The sequence below is a fragment of the Salvia splendens genome, chromosome 7 (assembly GCF_004379255.2).
Source record: "Salvia splendens isolate huo1 chromosome 7, SspV2, whole genome shotgun sequence".
NCBI classification, from domain to species: domain Eukaryota; kingdom Viridiplantae; phylum Streptophyta; class Magnoliopsida; order Lamiales; family Lamiaceae; genus Salvia; species Salvia splendens.
The window spans coordinates 35,344,714-35,356,878 of NC_056038.1; the positions used below are offsets into that span (position 1 = coordinate 35,344,714).

The following is a 12,165-nucleotide window of genomic DNA, read 5'->3' on the forward strand; positions in this document are numbered from 1 at the left end:
ACCGATTCATGTTCCTTTTCAGGACGTCCCAAGTTAAATGGGTCATTTCTTCTTTCGGTATTGGCCCTTTTGATCTTTTTATTTTATTATCTCTAAATTTAACTCATTAAACCGTACTTTCTCGTCAAATTGATAAACTGAACCATGTTTGATGTTCAATATGGCTAATTCATTTCTCATTCTTTCCTATTCATACTTGTTTTAAAATTAATATCCACAAGTCATAGAAAAGGAACTTTTGCAAATTTACTAAAATTTTTAAAATTAAGTTTAATTTATGTTTTAAGGTCGCCCGCCCCGCCCCGCCCCGCCCATCTACTTAAACCCGGATCAGAACCGACCCGGAAAAGTAATTAATCATCGTTGAAACTTGAAATGAATAAAACCCCCGCCCCTCTCTGCTCTGTGAATAAATTTCAGCTGTTACCTCATTTACATCTATGCTCTCTTTATTTTTATTCTCGCAACTGCATAATTCAAACGGATTGCATTGAAAAAATTTCGTCGAATTCAGCAGATGAAGCATCTTATTCTTTTCCGGTTGCTGTATTTTAAATGTAGTTGAATTTTCTCCGCTGGCGGTTAGTTTTCAATCACACCATTGTTTTTTTTTTAATTTGTTTTAGTTTTGATCGAATTTTATTTTCTGTTATGAAGACTAGTAATACCAAATAATAATATAATTTCCTAATTTTTGAGCTGGTTGTGTTAATTTGCACGAGCTGAAGTGATCGTAGTCCCCGTTTATGCGATCGAACTGGTGACTAATAAGTTGATGTTGATGTTGATTTAGATCTGTAAACTTGATTTTAGTAGCTGTTGCGTTGTTAATTTAGATACGAGTGGTTCGTAGGTGTACGGTTTGGAAAATTTGGCGGTAATTAATGGTGCAGCTGCTGATGCTACCGTATTTGGTTAATGGCAGTGCTTGAATTACAAGTTGTTATGTGTTTTTACTTGTTAAATACTTTCATAAAAGTTCTGAATGCTCGACTTTGATCAAATTGTCAGGTTATATATGGCCATCCATTGGTTGATGCAGCAGTAGGTCTGTTGCCTTTTGGAACTGTGCAACCGATGAGTACATAAAAGAAGTAATAAGAGTACTGAGATGATATTGCATATTCCATGTTGTTCTTGATAACCATGGCATTACTTCAGATTAAACCATATCAAGAATTCAAGATTAGTAGTATAATTCAATTGAACCAAATTTACAATTTTGTGCTCTGTATTGGTTTCTGCTTTACTCTGCGTTTACAAATGCACGGATGCTTCATTTGCTTGGCTTTCTGAATGCTAAAAAATTGAGAACTCTTTTTATCTCCTTATGGTCAACAAGATGGTAACACTACCAGAGTAAGTCGTATGATCATTTGTTGTATTTATGGAATCTTGTCTGTCATTATATTCTATATTTCAATTGTATAATGTCCCCATTTGCAGCTCTGGCTTGGTAGAAAAAGTGACTTTTTTTCTGTTTTTTACATCACATATTCTTTACTGTACTAGGGCTGTCTGAGCAATGAATGAATCTATGAAGCAGAATCGCCCTCTACAAGAACATGAAGAGAGGTTATCTGATTCATTGGGCTCAAATGCAAAGCACAGCACAGGTCAAACAAAAGAGGATGTATACTTTAAGCTGCTATAGTGTTATTTTACTTTATTGATCAGAAGTGCTTCTTTAAGATGTACTCACTTTGCTGTCATTCCACCCATACTGTTGCACCACTAGTTGATTCCACATATTTCTCATATTTCCAGACCAATTATATTGTAAATATAGCGTGAGCTTCATTAAATCAGTCAATTTAACTTATAAGCTGCTCTCTCCATTTCTAACTGAACCTTCTATTTCTATGCAATTTTCCCCATTTTGAGTTACCTTGTGAGCATTTGAAGAGGATTTCTTGATCTTTAATATGTTAAAACTCTAATTCTAAGGAGAATCAGTCAAATCTAATTCATATCTTCATGCTGATGGTTGCCTATGCCTTTGGTTGGCAAAATGTCATCTGTTCTACATTTGATGTAACTGGAAAGCCTGTTCTCGTTCCATTCCATTATTTTATTTGTCTTCTCTTCATTTACTCAATAAATCATGTTCCAAGAGCTTAACTTCATTAATAATATGATGATTTGGTAACTGGCATTCAACGTGACGACCTTTACAAAGCTTCTGATGAATTGTCTTTCCTATATCCTCCACAGAGTCAGCATAGCTCTCAGCAAGCATGATCCCCGTTTTCTTACGAGCATGCGAGCCAGAGACCTCAAGGAAGTGGGATTCATGGGGTGACTAAAGAAATGGTTTCAACATGGAACAGAGCTCTGGGCCTACCAATCTTCCACAATAAGCCTTTGGTACCATTTGAAGAATGGAATATTGATTTCTCAGAATTGACTGTTGGCACTCGCATTGGAATTGGTAAGAACCATATCAAAATCATTCACAAGAAAGAAGTTGGGAGGCCAAAAACTCTGCATCATGCACGGAACTGAATGCATTTAGCAATTAATTTTTTTCTTGTCATAAAGGTAGACATCGAAACATGGAAATAGGAGATAAGGAAATTTGGTTAACTGGTTTGCCAATAATAATATAGGTAACTGCAACATTATTTTATGATTAAGTATTCAGTGCCCTGAATTTCATGAAAGAAGATGAACAAGCAAGTAGTCTTGGTCCTGAACTTGTATTATCTCATGTTAGATCTGCTAGTGAAATTTACTCTTGTTTATTTTTTTGTAGTTAGTGCTTGATGTTTCACGTACAATTCATTTAGTTCTTTGATAAAATGAAGGTCCCATTTCCAGGGTTCTTTGGTGAAGTTTTTCGCGGTGTTTGGAACGGAACGGAGGTTGCCATAAAAGTGTTTCTGGAGCAGGATCTCAGCTGCTGAAAACATGGAGGATTTTTGTAATGAAATATCCATCCTCAGGTGTGATCTATGGTTTTGACTCTTCATCAAGTTTTTCTGAGATATCATTCTAACCCGGAATTTTTTTATCTGGCTTTTCTTATTCCAGTCGCCTTCGCCACCCAAATGGTACTTCTTCTCAAGCAAGCCCTCGAACTTGTTCTACTTTGACGTTTGGAGCAAATTTATAATAATTTTTGGGGATGTCTAGTTACATTAAAAAGAATTTTAAGGTTATCCTAACTCCTCAAATTCTTACAAATGAAAATTGTAATCTGTGTTCTCGTATCTTTGCCTTCCTGTGTGAATCTTGACATCAAACTCATGCAGTTTGAACTTATGATGTTCCTGCAGTCATTTTGTTTCTTGGTGCTTGCATGAAGCCTCCACGGTTGTCACTGATCACCGAGTACATGGAAATGGGATCTCTTTACTATTTGATTCACTTAAGTGGCCAGAAGAATAAACTCAGCTGGCGGAGGAGAATCAAGATGCTACGCGACATATGCAGGTCAGTCGAAACACCCTTCCATGTCTCTATAAAAAAAATGTTGGCTACTTCTGTTACTTCTGAAATAATCACGTTCAGAATTTGATGACTGAAGAAGTACTGAATCAATTTTCTCCTGCTTTGGCAACCAGAGGGTTGATGTGCATACATCGAATGAAGATAATCCATCACGATCTTAAAAGTGCTAATTGTCTCGTTAGCAAGCATTGGACGGTTAAGATCTGCGACTTTGGCCTTTCTAGAATCATGACAGATGCGCCCATCAAGTCGTCATCAGGTGGGACACTGGAATGGATGGCTCCTGAGGTAATTCGCAACGAGCCATTCACGGAGAAATGTGACATTTTCAGCCTCAGTGTAATCATATGGGAGCTCTACACTCTGCATCGGCCATGGGATGGAATGCCACCTGAGCGGGTATGCCACAGCCACAACTCCTTTTCACCTCTTTCATTTTCATCAATTCAGCTTTAGATATATTATTAATCGCATCCCCCCAACATTCTGAGCATGTTTAGGTTGTCCACGCAGTTGCAAACGAGGGTTTGCGATTGGAGATGCCCCAAGGGCTGGTGGGCAGGTTAATTGCAGGTATGAGTCACGTTGAAGATCTGAGAGCATTGGCAAATGGCAACACAAGTGCTCTGCGCACTATACTCTGTGTGCCATGGTTTGCAGTAGAATACGAACATAGTGAATGCACTTTGTGCGCGTATGTCAAAAAGCGAATAAACACCTCGTAAAGTACACAATTAAATTTATATCATCTCGTCCTACTCAAATTGACATATTTCTAAAAATGAAATCCATCTCAATTTTTACTTTATTTTATCACCATTTAACACAGTAAACAACATTGCAAATATCATATGCTGAAATATAATATTTCACTTGAGGCAAATCAGTATGAAATAAAAACAAGTTAAACCATGAATGTTTTAAGTGAAGTGCATCTTAGTGCTTATGGTTTGCAACGCCTGTGTATATTTGTCGATTCTGACCATTTAAATACTGTGGTTGCAGATTGCTGGGCTGAACCCCATGCTCGACCGAGTTGCGAGGAAATACTGGCTCGGCTGCTCGACTGCGAGTCACAACCTTGATAACACAAATAGCCATTCCCCTGCACAGAATCTTGAATTTCCACCATCCATTCCGGCACACTGTAAGATTTGTTTTGAGTTTTCCATCCAAGTAATCAAGAGCAAATAAATAGCATGCAATTTTCCCAATTAATGAAACAGTAGTCTCTTCCCACCATGTTATTCAAAATGGTAAAATCTGTTGTACAAGTGATGTTAAAAAAGAAAAATACATCATCCCACAACAGTCAATCCGAAATCCGCCGCCGATTAAGAGCAGCCTCAAAGCGACTGCAGGAATCCGCTCTCATCTCCGTGCTCATATCATTCTCTGGCGCCGGGTAATAGTCTTCTCTCAGCTGAACATCTCTCAACTCTGTGATCCTCAGCAGGAACATCATGAAATGTTCATGTGCAGTCCCATGTATGAAAAGCTTCCTAAGCCCAAAACATTCCTGCAGCAGTCCTGCCGCCGGAAGGGAGAGGCTCCTCTGGTTCACATCCCGGTCCTGCGGCGGCCAGTAGTCTAGCTCCGTCAGGTTCAGGTGGCCGACCCCGATCAGGTAGAACCGCTCCCACAGGCTCAAATCCATCTGCCCGGAAGGCGCCGTGTGGGCGTACCCAATGGTGTCGCTGCAGTCCAAATTCATCTTCCACAGCTTGGGATAGTTGACAAGCATGCTCAGCCCGAACTCGCGCTCCCTCGGCCTCGACATCTCGCGGCAATCGCCCTCCACCTTGATCCGAATCTCCTCGAGATTCGGGCAGTGGTCGAGCCCTGCCTCCACCAGAGGTGTCAAGAGCTGCCCCACTGCAATCCACAGTGAAAGGTACTCCAACTTATCCCATGTCCTCACACTATTTCCATAGCCGTTGCTGTTAACATCCAATTCCATATTCAAATCGTATGAATACTTGCATCTCTTCCTCGCTTTACTCATTCCATCATCATCATCATCAAAACCATTATCTTGATCCAAGCAGTTAAGATCAAAACCAACTCCATCTGAATCATCTTCAAGCTCCTGTCCAGAGTCCCAAATACAATCGATGTGAAGGCGTTCGATCCTATCTTGTATCGGCTCCAACGCCTTCAAGCACTGGCGGGCGGGGAGGTTGCTGCAGCAGGAGACTCCAACATCAACGAGTGTTTTCCGAAGCAAGGAAGCCAGAGTCCTCATCCCTCTCATTGTGATCTTGCTGCAGCCATGGATTTTAAACTCAGCCAATTTGCAACAACCTCTACCTATCCCGATCAAACCCATATCATCCAAATCCCCAACGTTCCGAATCGACAGCGATTTCAGCCCTTGGCAAAGCGCCACTCCGTTCAATTTCGACTCTATAGGCATCGAGATCCCATGGAAAAACCCTAACTTGAGTTTTCTCAATTTAGGGCATCTTGAATTGAGAACTTCAAACGCTGCACCACTGTCTCGGACATTGTTGCAGATATCCAGCACCAATTCCTCCAGCAATGGCAGACCGGAGAAGGCCTCGATCAAGGTGGCTACGTTGATACTCGCATCCTCCGCCGTGAATCCGTCGCCGCGGGCGTTCAATAGGGCGGACGTATCGGCCAAATGAAGAACCCCCAATTTGGGGCAATTCACCGATACAGAAACTAGGGCTTCATCTCCGACGAAGCCGATATACCTCGGATCAAATCTGCAGGCAGCTTTGAATTCAATCAGATTGGGGCAGGATTTGGTGATGGCCTTGATCTCATCCGATTTGAATCCCTCGGAAAACGAAGGATTCAGGATATCCAATCGGATGAGATTTGAAGCCAAGGAAGGGTAAGCCTCGAGCGCCGGCGGAACGTCATCGGTCCAGCAGTAGAAGGAGGAGAGATCTAACGATTTGAGGCGACCGCACTCGAAGAAGAGCATCTTGAGCTCGTCGCCGGCGGCGGCGACCTGGGGGCGCTGGTGCCAGCGCACGAGCTTGACGTGCTCAGCGCTCCGCCACTGCGAGGCGACCAGCTGGATAGAGGAGAGGTTCCTGGCGTAGAAGGTGAGGGAGGAGAGAGAGGGGAAGGCGTGGCGGAGGACGTGGGCGATGAGGGCGGGGTCGGAGGCGGAGCTGAGGGGGTGGCCCCAGGGGGAGAGGAGGGAGAGGTCGAGGGCGGAGACGGAGGGGAAGCAGTTGGGGACCATGAAGAGGTCGCGGAGGTTGCCGCGGAGGCTGACGGCGGCGCGTGTGGCGCGCTCAAGGAGGCACCACTTGCGGCAGGCGAGGGCGGCGGAGTTGCGGCTACGGACGTCGGAGACGGCGGCGATTATGTTGGAGAGGATGACGTCGGGGAGGTCGCTGATGGTGGTCCCGGCGGCGGCGGCCATGGCCATGCGGGGAGGTGGAAATCAAAATCTGGGGTGTTTCGGCGAGATTTTTTTGTCGATTGGTGAGTGTGCTAATTTTCTAACACTCTTTTCTTTTTGTAGTATACTCCATTTATCTTCTGTCATTTCTTTTCTTATTCTTTTTTCGCAAGATTTTTTCAGCAAATATTATTAAAAAGTCTTTCGGAGACGAGTGTAGGTTATAGGGGCTGTGGAACTAAGGGTGTCACTGGAAGGCGGACACGCCCAATAGTCCCGTTCCAGTTTTTGTCTATAGCCCTAATTTTGTTGTCCATAGCCCCAAAATTCTATTTCCGCCACTATAGTGGACACCTCCAATAGCCCCCAAATTTTATAATCAATTTTCATTTATATATATAAAAAATATTTAAAATTCGCCGCATGCGCCGCGGCGGTTTCCGCCACTATGGTCGCCGCGCCTATAGGCGTGGCTATGCCCCCCGTCGCGTCCTCGCCCCGCACCCAGCGATCGCCCGTCCGCCCCCCATCGCCACGCCCGCCGCGTCCACTCCCGGGGCGGACAATCTTCCCACTATAGCCCGCCTGTCGCCCGCCCGTGGACGCGGCTATAGCCGCGTCCATGCCATAGTGGATACTTTAAATAAATAGTACTATAGTAATTCGCATTAAACCATAATTAGAAATATAGATTTTAGAGATGATACTTTTTTATATAAAATTGATATAGTAATAAATGAAAATAGAGATAAAAATAAAAAATAATTAGAATATTATTAGTAAGGAATATTATCTAATCTCATAAAGAAAAACACCTCAAGTAGACTGGACAAACCAAAATGGAAAAAATGTTTTCGGGTCGGTAGTAGTTTGTGAGTGTCAACTATTTAATGTAAACTGTTTATAAATTAGGAGGCCATAACTCTACCCTTTATAAGTCCTTTCTATTTTGGGGTTCGGGTTGTTCATGATAGTTTAGTTGGTAAGACGTTTCTTAATCGTATAATAAGTCGAGAGTTGAAGTTATTACAAAAAATTTGTAATGTGGAAGTTGAAATAACTGAATTGCAATTGATTATTTTAGAAGAATACAATTATAATACTCATTCTGTTTCTACATAGTTGAGGCGAAACTTTTCGCCACGGAGTTTTAGAAAAGAATGTTGGGTGTGTTAAATAAATAGATTAAAAAAGTAAGAGAAAGGAAAAACAGAGAGAATAAAGTAGATATAATAAAGTAAGAGAGAGTAAAGTACGAAAAAGAAAAAAATTACCATATATGGAAATGACTCAACTATGAAGAAACTTTCCGAAATAGAAAAATGACTCAACTACGAAGGAACGGAGAGAGTACCACTTTTGGATAGGAGTGTTTTAGTTATAACTATTAAAAGTCAATTTGTATATATTGTATACCGTATAAAAGCATAGTTGTGTGTATATGATGGAGAATCTTGCACTCTAATTAATTCATAATTTTGATCAATAACTCTCTTGTTTTGCTCTATGTCAAACACTCATCTGTTTGCGATCAGCAGTCTCGATTAGACATGCCCACGGTTCGTAAACCGGCGGTTCCGATTTCGAGAAATGTGGAACCGGAACCGAACCGTGAGGCTATTTCACGGTTCCGGTTTCGGTTCAAAAATCGGCGGTTCCGGTTCCGGTTCCGGTTCTGAACCGCCGGTTTTCGGACGGTTCCTCGCGGTTCCGGTTCGGTTTGGCTGTTTTTCTTTTTGCTATGTAATTTGGAATTTTGGACTTATACAATAAATTGGAACAACACAATGGATAATTTAAATTGAAATAAGAGGAATAAGATGAAAATCATATCAATTTTACTAGAATTTGAGTTGTAACGGATAACGATACATTACAATTTACAATACATATACAACAATGTGATATAATTTACAAGTGTCGTCAGAACATAAATAAAAAAAACATGAAATGGGAGGGTGGAAGGAAAAAATTGAAAAGGGCTTGAACTTAACTTAAACTTTCAAAGTTTAACTTTTCAAATTTAAGTTGAGTTGCCTACGTATCCACAATCTTATTGAGAAATCAAAGCCCACGTAGTTCTTTTACCTTGCTTACCTGTATGAAACATCCAATCGGCGCTGCAACGTGTCAGCCTTGTGTTACGCATCGGAATCGGGAAACCGCCGGTTTCACGGTTAACCGCCGATTCCGGACAAAAAACCGTCTGAAAAAGCTGCTTCTTGGCTGCCAACGGCTAACGCCTTGAATACCTCGCCGGAACCGTGAAACCGCCGATTAACCGGCGGTTCGGTGATAGTTTCGGTTCGTAAAATCTTGAACGGAACCGGCCCGCGGTTCCAAATATGGCGGTTCCGGTTTGTAAAAAATGTCACGGTTCCGGTTCGGAACCGGCTGTTACGGTTCCGCGGTTAACCGCCGGAACCGAAAACCTTGGCATGTCTAGTCTCGATGGAGTCCGTTATGGTTATTTAGAAATATAAAGAGAAGTAAGTGGAAAAAGATAATAAAATATATTCCATTTTTACGTATTCCTATTTATTTTATAGTAAAATGTGAGTGAAATGAGTAGAGAAATATGATGTATATTTATGATTTATAGCAAAAGTAAATTGATATTATCAAATGGAAAAATGAGATTTCTAATTGTTAATGGAAATAATAAATGCAAAATTTTGGACTAATTGTATTTCAACAAAAATACAATAGTAATAAAAGTTTTCGACAAAAGGTAATTAAGAATACTTTGAAAGTGTAGAATTCAATTTTTTATTTTTCTTTGATAAGATTTGTCTGGATACGATCTAGCCCACGTGACATGATGCATGTGGACAGACGTATTGAAATTTGGAGGTTGGAATTTATAGAGCTTTTAAATTTGGAACGTGATACTGTTTCACTGGAAGAAGAAAAGTTTACTAGTACATAGGATAGTAATAAATAATTCGTTCCATATGTAGTTATTATTCACCAACAATTTATTATTATTATTATTATTATTATTATATCTCAGTTCATAATGGCTTAGTGTGACCACATAGGTTAGTATGATATCATCTGTTGTACCTTAAATTTCAAATATGAGTTTTAACTATCAAGAATTCAAGATAGATTTATTTAGGATTCGATGATATGGTTGTTTAATAATTGATCTGAAATTAATAAAATTACTTTTGTCACTGGTATATCAAGACTTATAAGTTAAGAGTAATCATCAATGACATTGTCCCATTTAAATACTGAACCATAGTTATTCACTCAATCAATATTCATAAGACTCAAACTTGTCTAATCTATTAAATCAAAAACTTGTATATATGACACGCTACATTTTTTATAGATAATTCTTCGACGTATTTTAATAGTAATTAACTAGTTTCCATTTTTAAATAATTTATATCATCACATCAAACAATTTGATTGTCATTCATCAACACAAACAATTTTTTGGAATATTTAGAGGTTAAGTCGGATCCATTCAGCAACAAAGGAAGTGGTCAATTGAAGGGCAGGGATCCCCTGCTATGTAAAATGCCACAGTAGGGGATGCTGTGGTGATCTACACCATAGATTAATTTCATATACTAGTATTATTTTTTTTCATTTTACAAATGAACGGTTTGATTCACCACATCATTCCCTGTTGTGACATTTTGCACAGCAGGGGATCACATCCCGTCAATTGAAACCCTAAAAATACATTTCAATGAAATTCCTCCAATATTTTATTAATGAAGAAATCAATAAAATTGAGAAAAAAAGTAGGAAACTCGATAATGAATAGCATTAAATTTTATAGTTGGGCGAACCTCCCAAACTTATGGCTCTGTTTTATGGCCGCATTGAAGTAATGGGAGTAGGTTTCTTGTACTTTATATAGCCGTTTATATTTTAAGAACAATAATAGATGTGATAGTTCATAGTTGGATGATATATAATTTTAATTTTGAGTTTTTCACCACTTTAACTTAACTTTCTTTTATTTATACTCTTTTTTTTATAAAAGCCAAATATTATTTTGGAGTTGGTTCGCTGTCAAGTGATCCGTACGAACAACTGAGAATGGGTGAATCAGTTACTAAACCAACTTTAATTAATAAGTAGTATTATAATTTTCACTGTCGAATATAGTTAATGTCATCTACATGTGTCGTGTATGTGACATAACTACTTTAGAATAGGCATCTATGATCTCGTCTCAACTCAAATGTCATTGATTTTAGCATCGGATGTTGTGGCCGGACTTTAACCGGTTTGCCCAATGTGTATTGTTTGTGTGATCATGGAGGTTGTCATTCTTTTTGTCTTGCTCGTGTTCATCTGGGGATCATATGTGAGGGTTGTTTTTGGATATGTCTACTAGTTTGGTTGTCACATTCTCTCTCGATCTTTTACTTTGTATGGACTCGAAGCTCGCTAAATGTAGCATTTTTTCTTTATCAAAAAGACGTCATAGATTTTAAGAAAATGTCTGGATTTTGCAATGTAGCTTTCTTTAAATAGGTAGATTTTATCCTTCCAACCATAAATATCTTCAACTAACCAAGTCAAAAAGGTTATCATCAACGAAAACTAATTGAAATGTGCAAATTGCTTACAAAGCAGTAGTAGTAGTAAAAGTTATATCCTCCTTCTATTCTATCAAAATAATCCACTTTTATTTTCACACGTATTGAGAAAATATATCTAATGGCCTTCATTTTTACACGTTATATTCAATACCGAATAATGTTATTTACTAAAAGAAATACTATTAACTTAATTCAAATTAAAAAATAAAATCATTTTGAAATATTTTAAAATGCATAGATTTCTTTAAACACAAACTTAAATTATCATTGAATGTACTTTGAGAAGGGGCAATTGGCCCAAGTGAAGTGAGAAAGTGACAGTGCAAAGAGCCCACCACGTTGTAGAGAGCTAAGACAGTGATTCTCAACTTATGATTATCCAAATGTATGATAGGAATATATTTATTAGAGCATCTACAGTGGATGCCCGATCTCACGCCCGATCACCCAAGATCGGGCTCAGGCGTCCTCGGGCATCCGCTGCAAGCGCCCGAGCCGCGCGACCGAAAGATCAGTCGTCCCGATCTCACGCCCGATAGATCGGGCATCCATTGCGACGCGACGCCCAAGCCAGATCTCGGAAAAAAATTATAAAAAATCGATTTTTAAATCTAAAAAATCGATTTTTAAATTTAAAAAATCAATTTCTAAATTAAAAAATCATTTTTTAACTTGAAATAAAAAACTATAATTTCACAATGATCCATACTAAAAGGCGGATCCATGAATTAGTGAAAGAATATAATTTGTAGAATA

General features: G+C 39.4%; 1 protein-coding gene and 1 pseudogene across 1 annotated transcript; one reads left to right on the forward strand and one right to left on the reverse strand.

Annotated features, from left to right (window-relative positions):
- The first annotated feature begins 375 nt into the window (after positions 1 to 375).
- Positions 376 to 4,591, forward strand: LOC121741575 (annotated as a pseudogene).
- A 76-nt stretch (positions 4,592 to 4,667) lies between these two features.
- LOC121741574 (F-box/LRR-repeat MAX2 homolog A) lies at positions 4,668 to 8,031 on the reverse strand. Its single transcript, XM_042134408.1, has one exon. It carries the CDS (start codon positions 6,863 to 6,865, stop codon positions 4,766 to 4,768), a length of 2,100 nt encoding a protein of 699 aa, XP_041990342.1. The 5' UTR covers positions 6,866 to 8,031; the 3' UTR covers positions 4,668 to 4,765.
- Between the last annotated feature and the right edge of the window lie 4,134 nt (positions 8,032 to 12,165).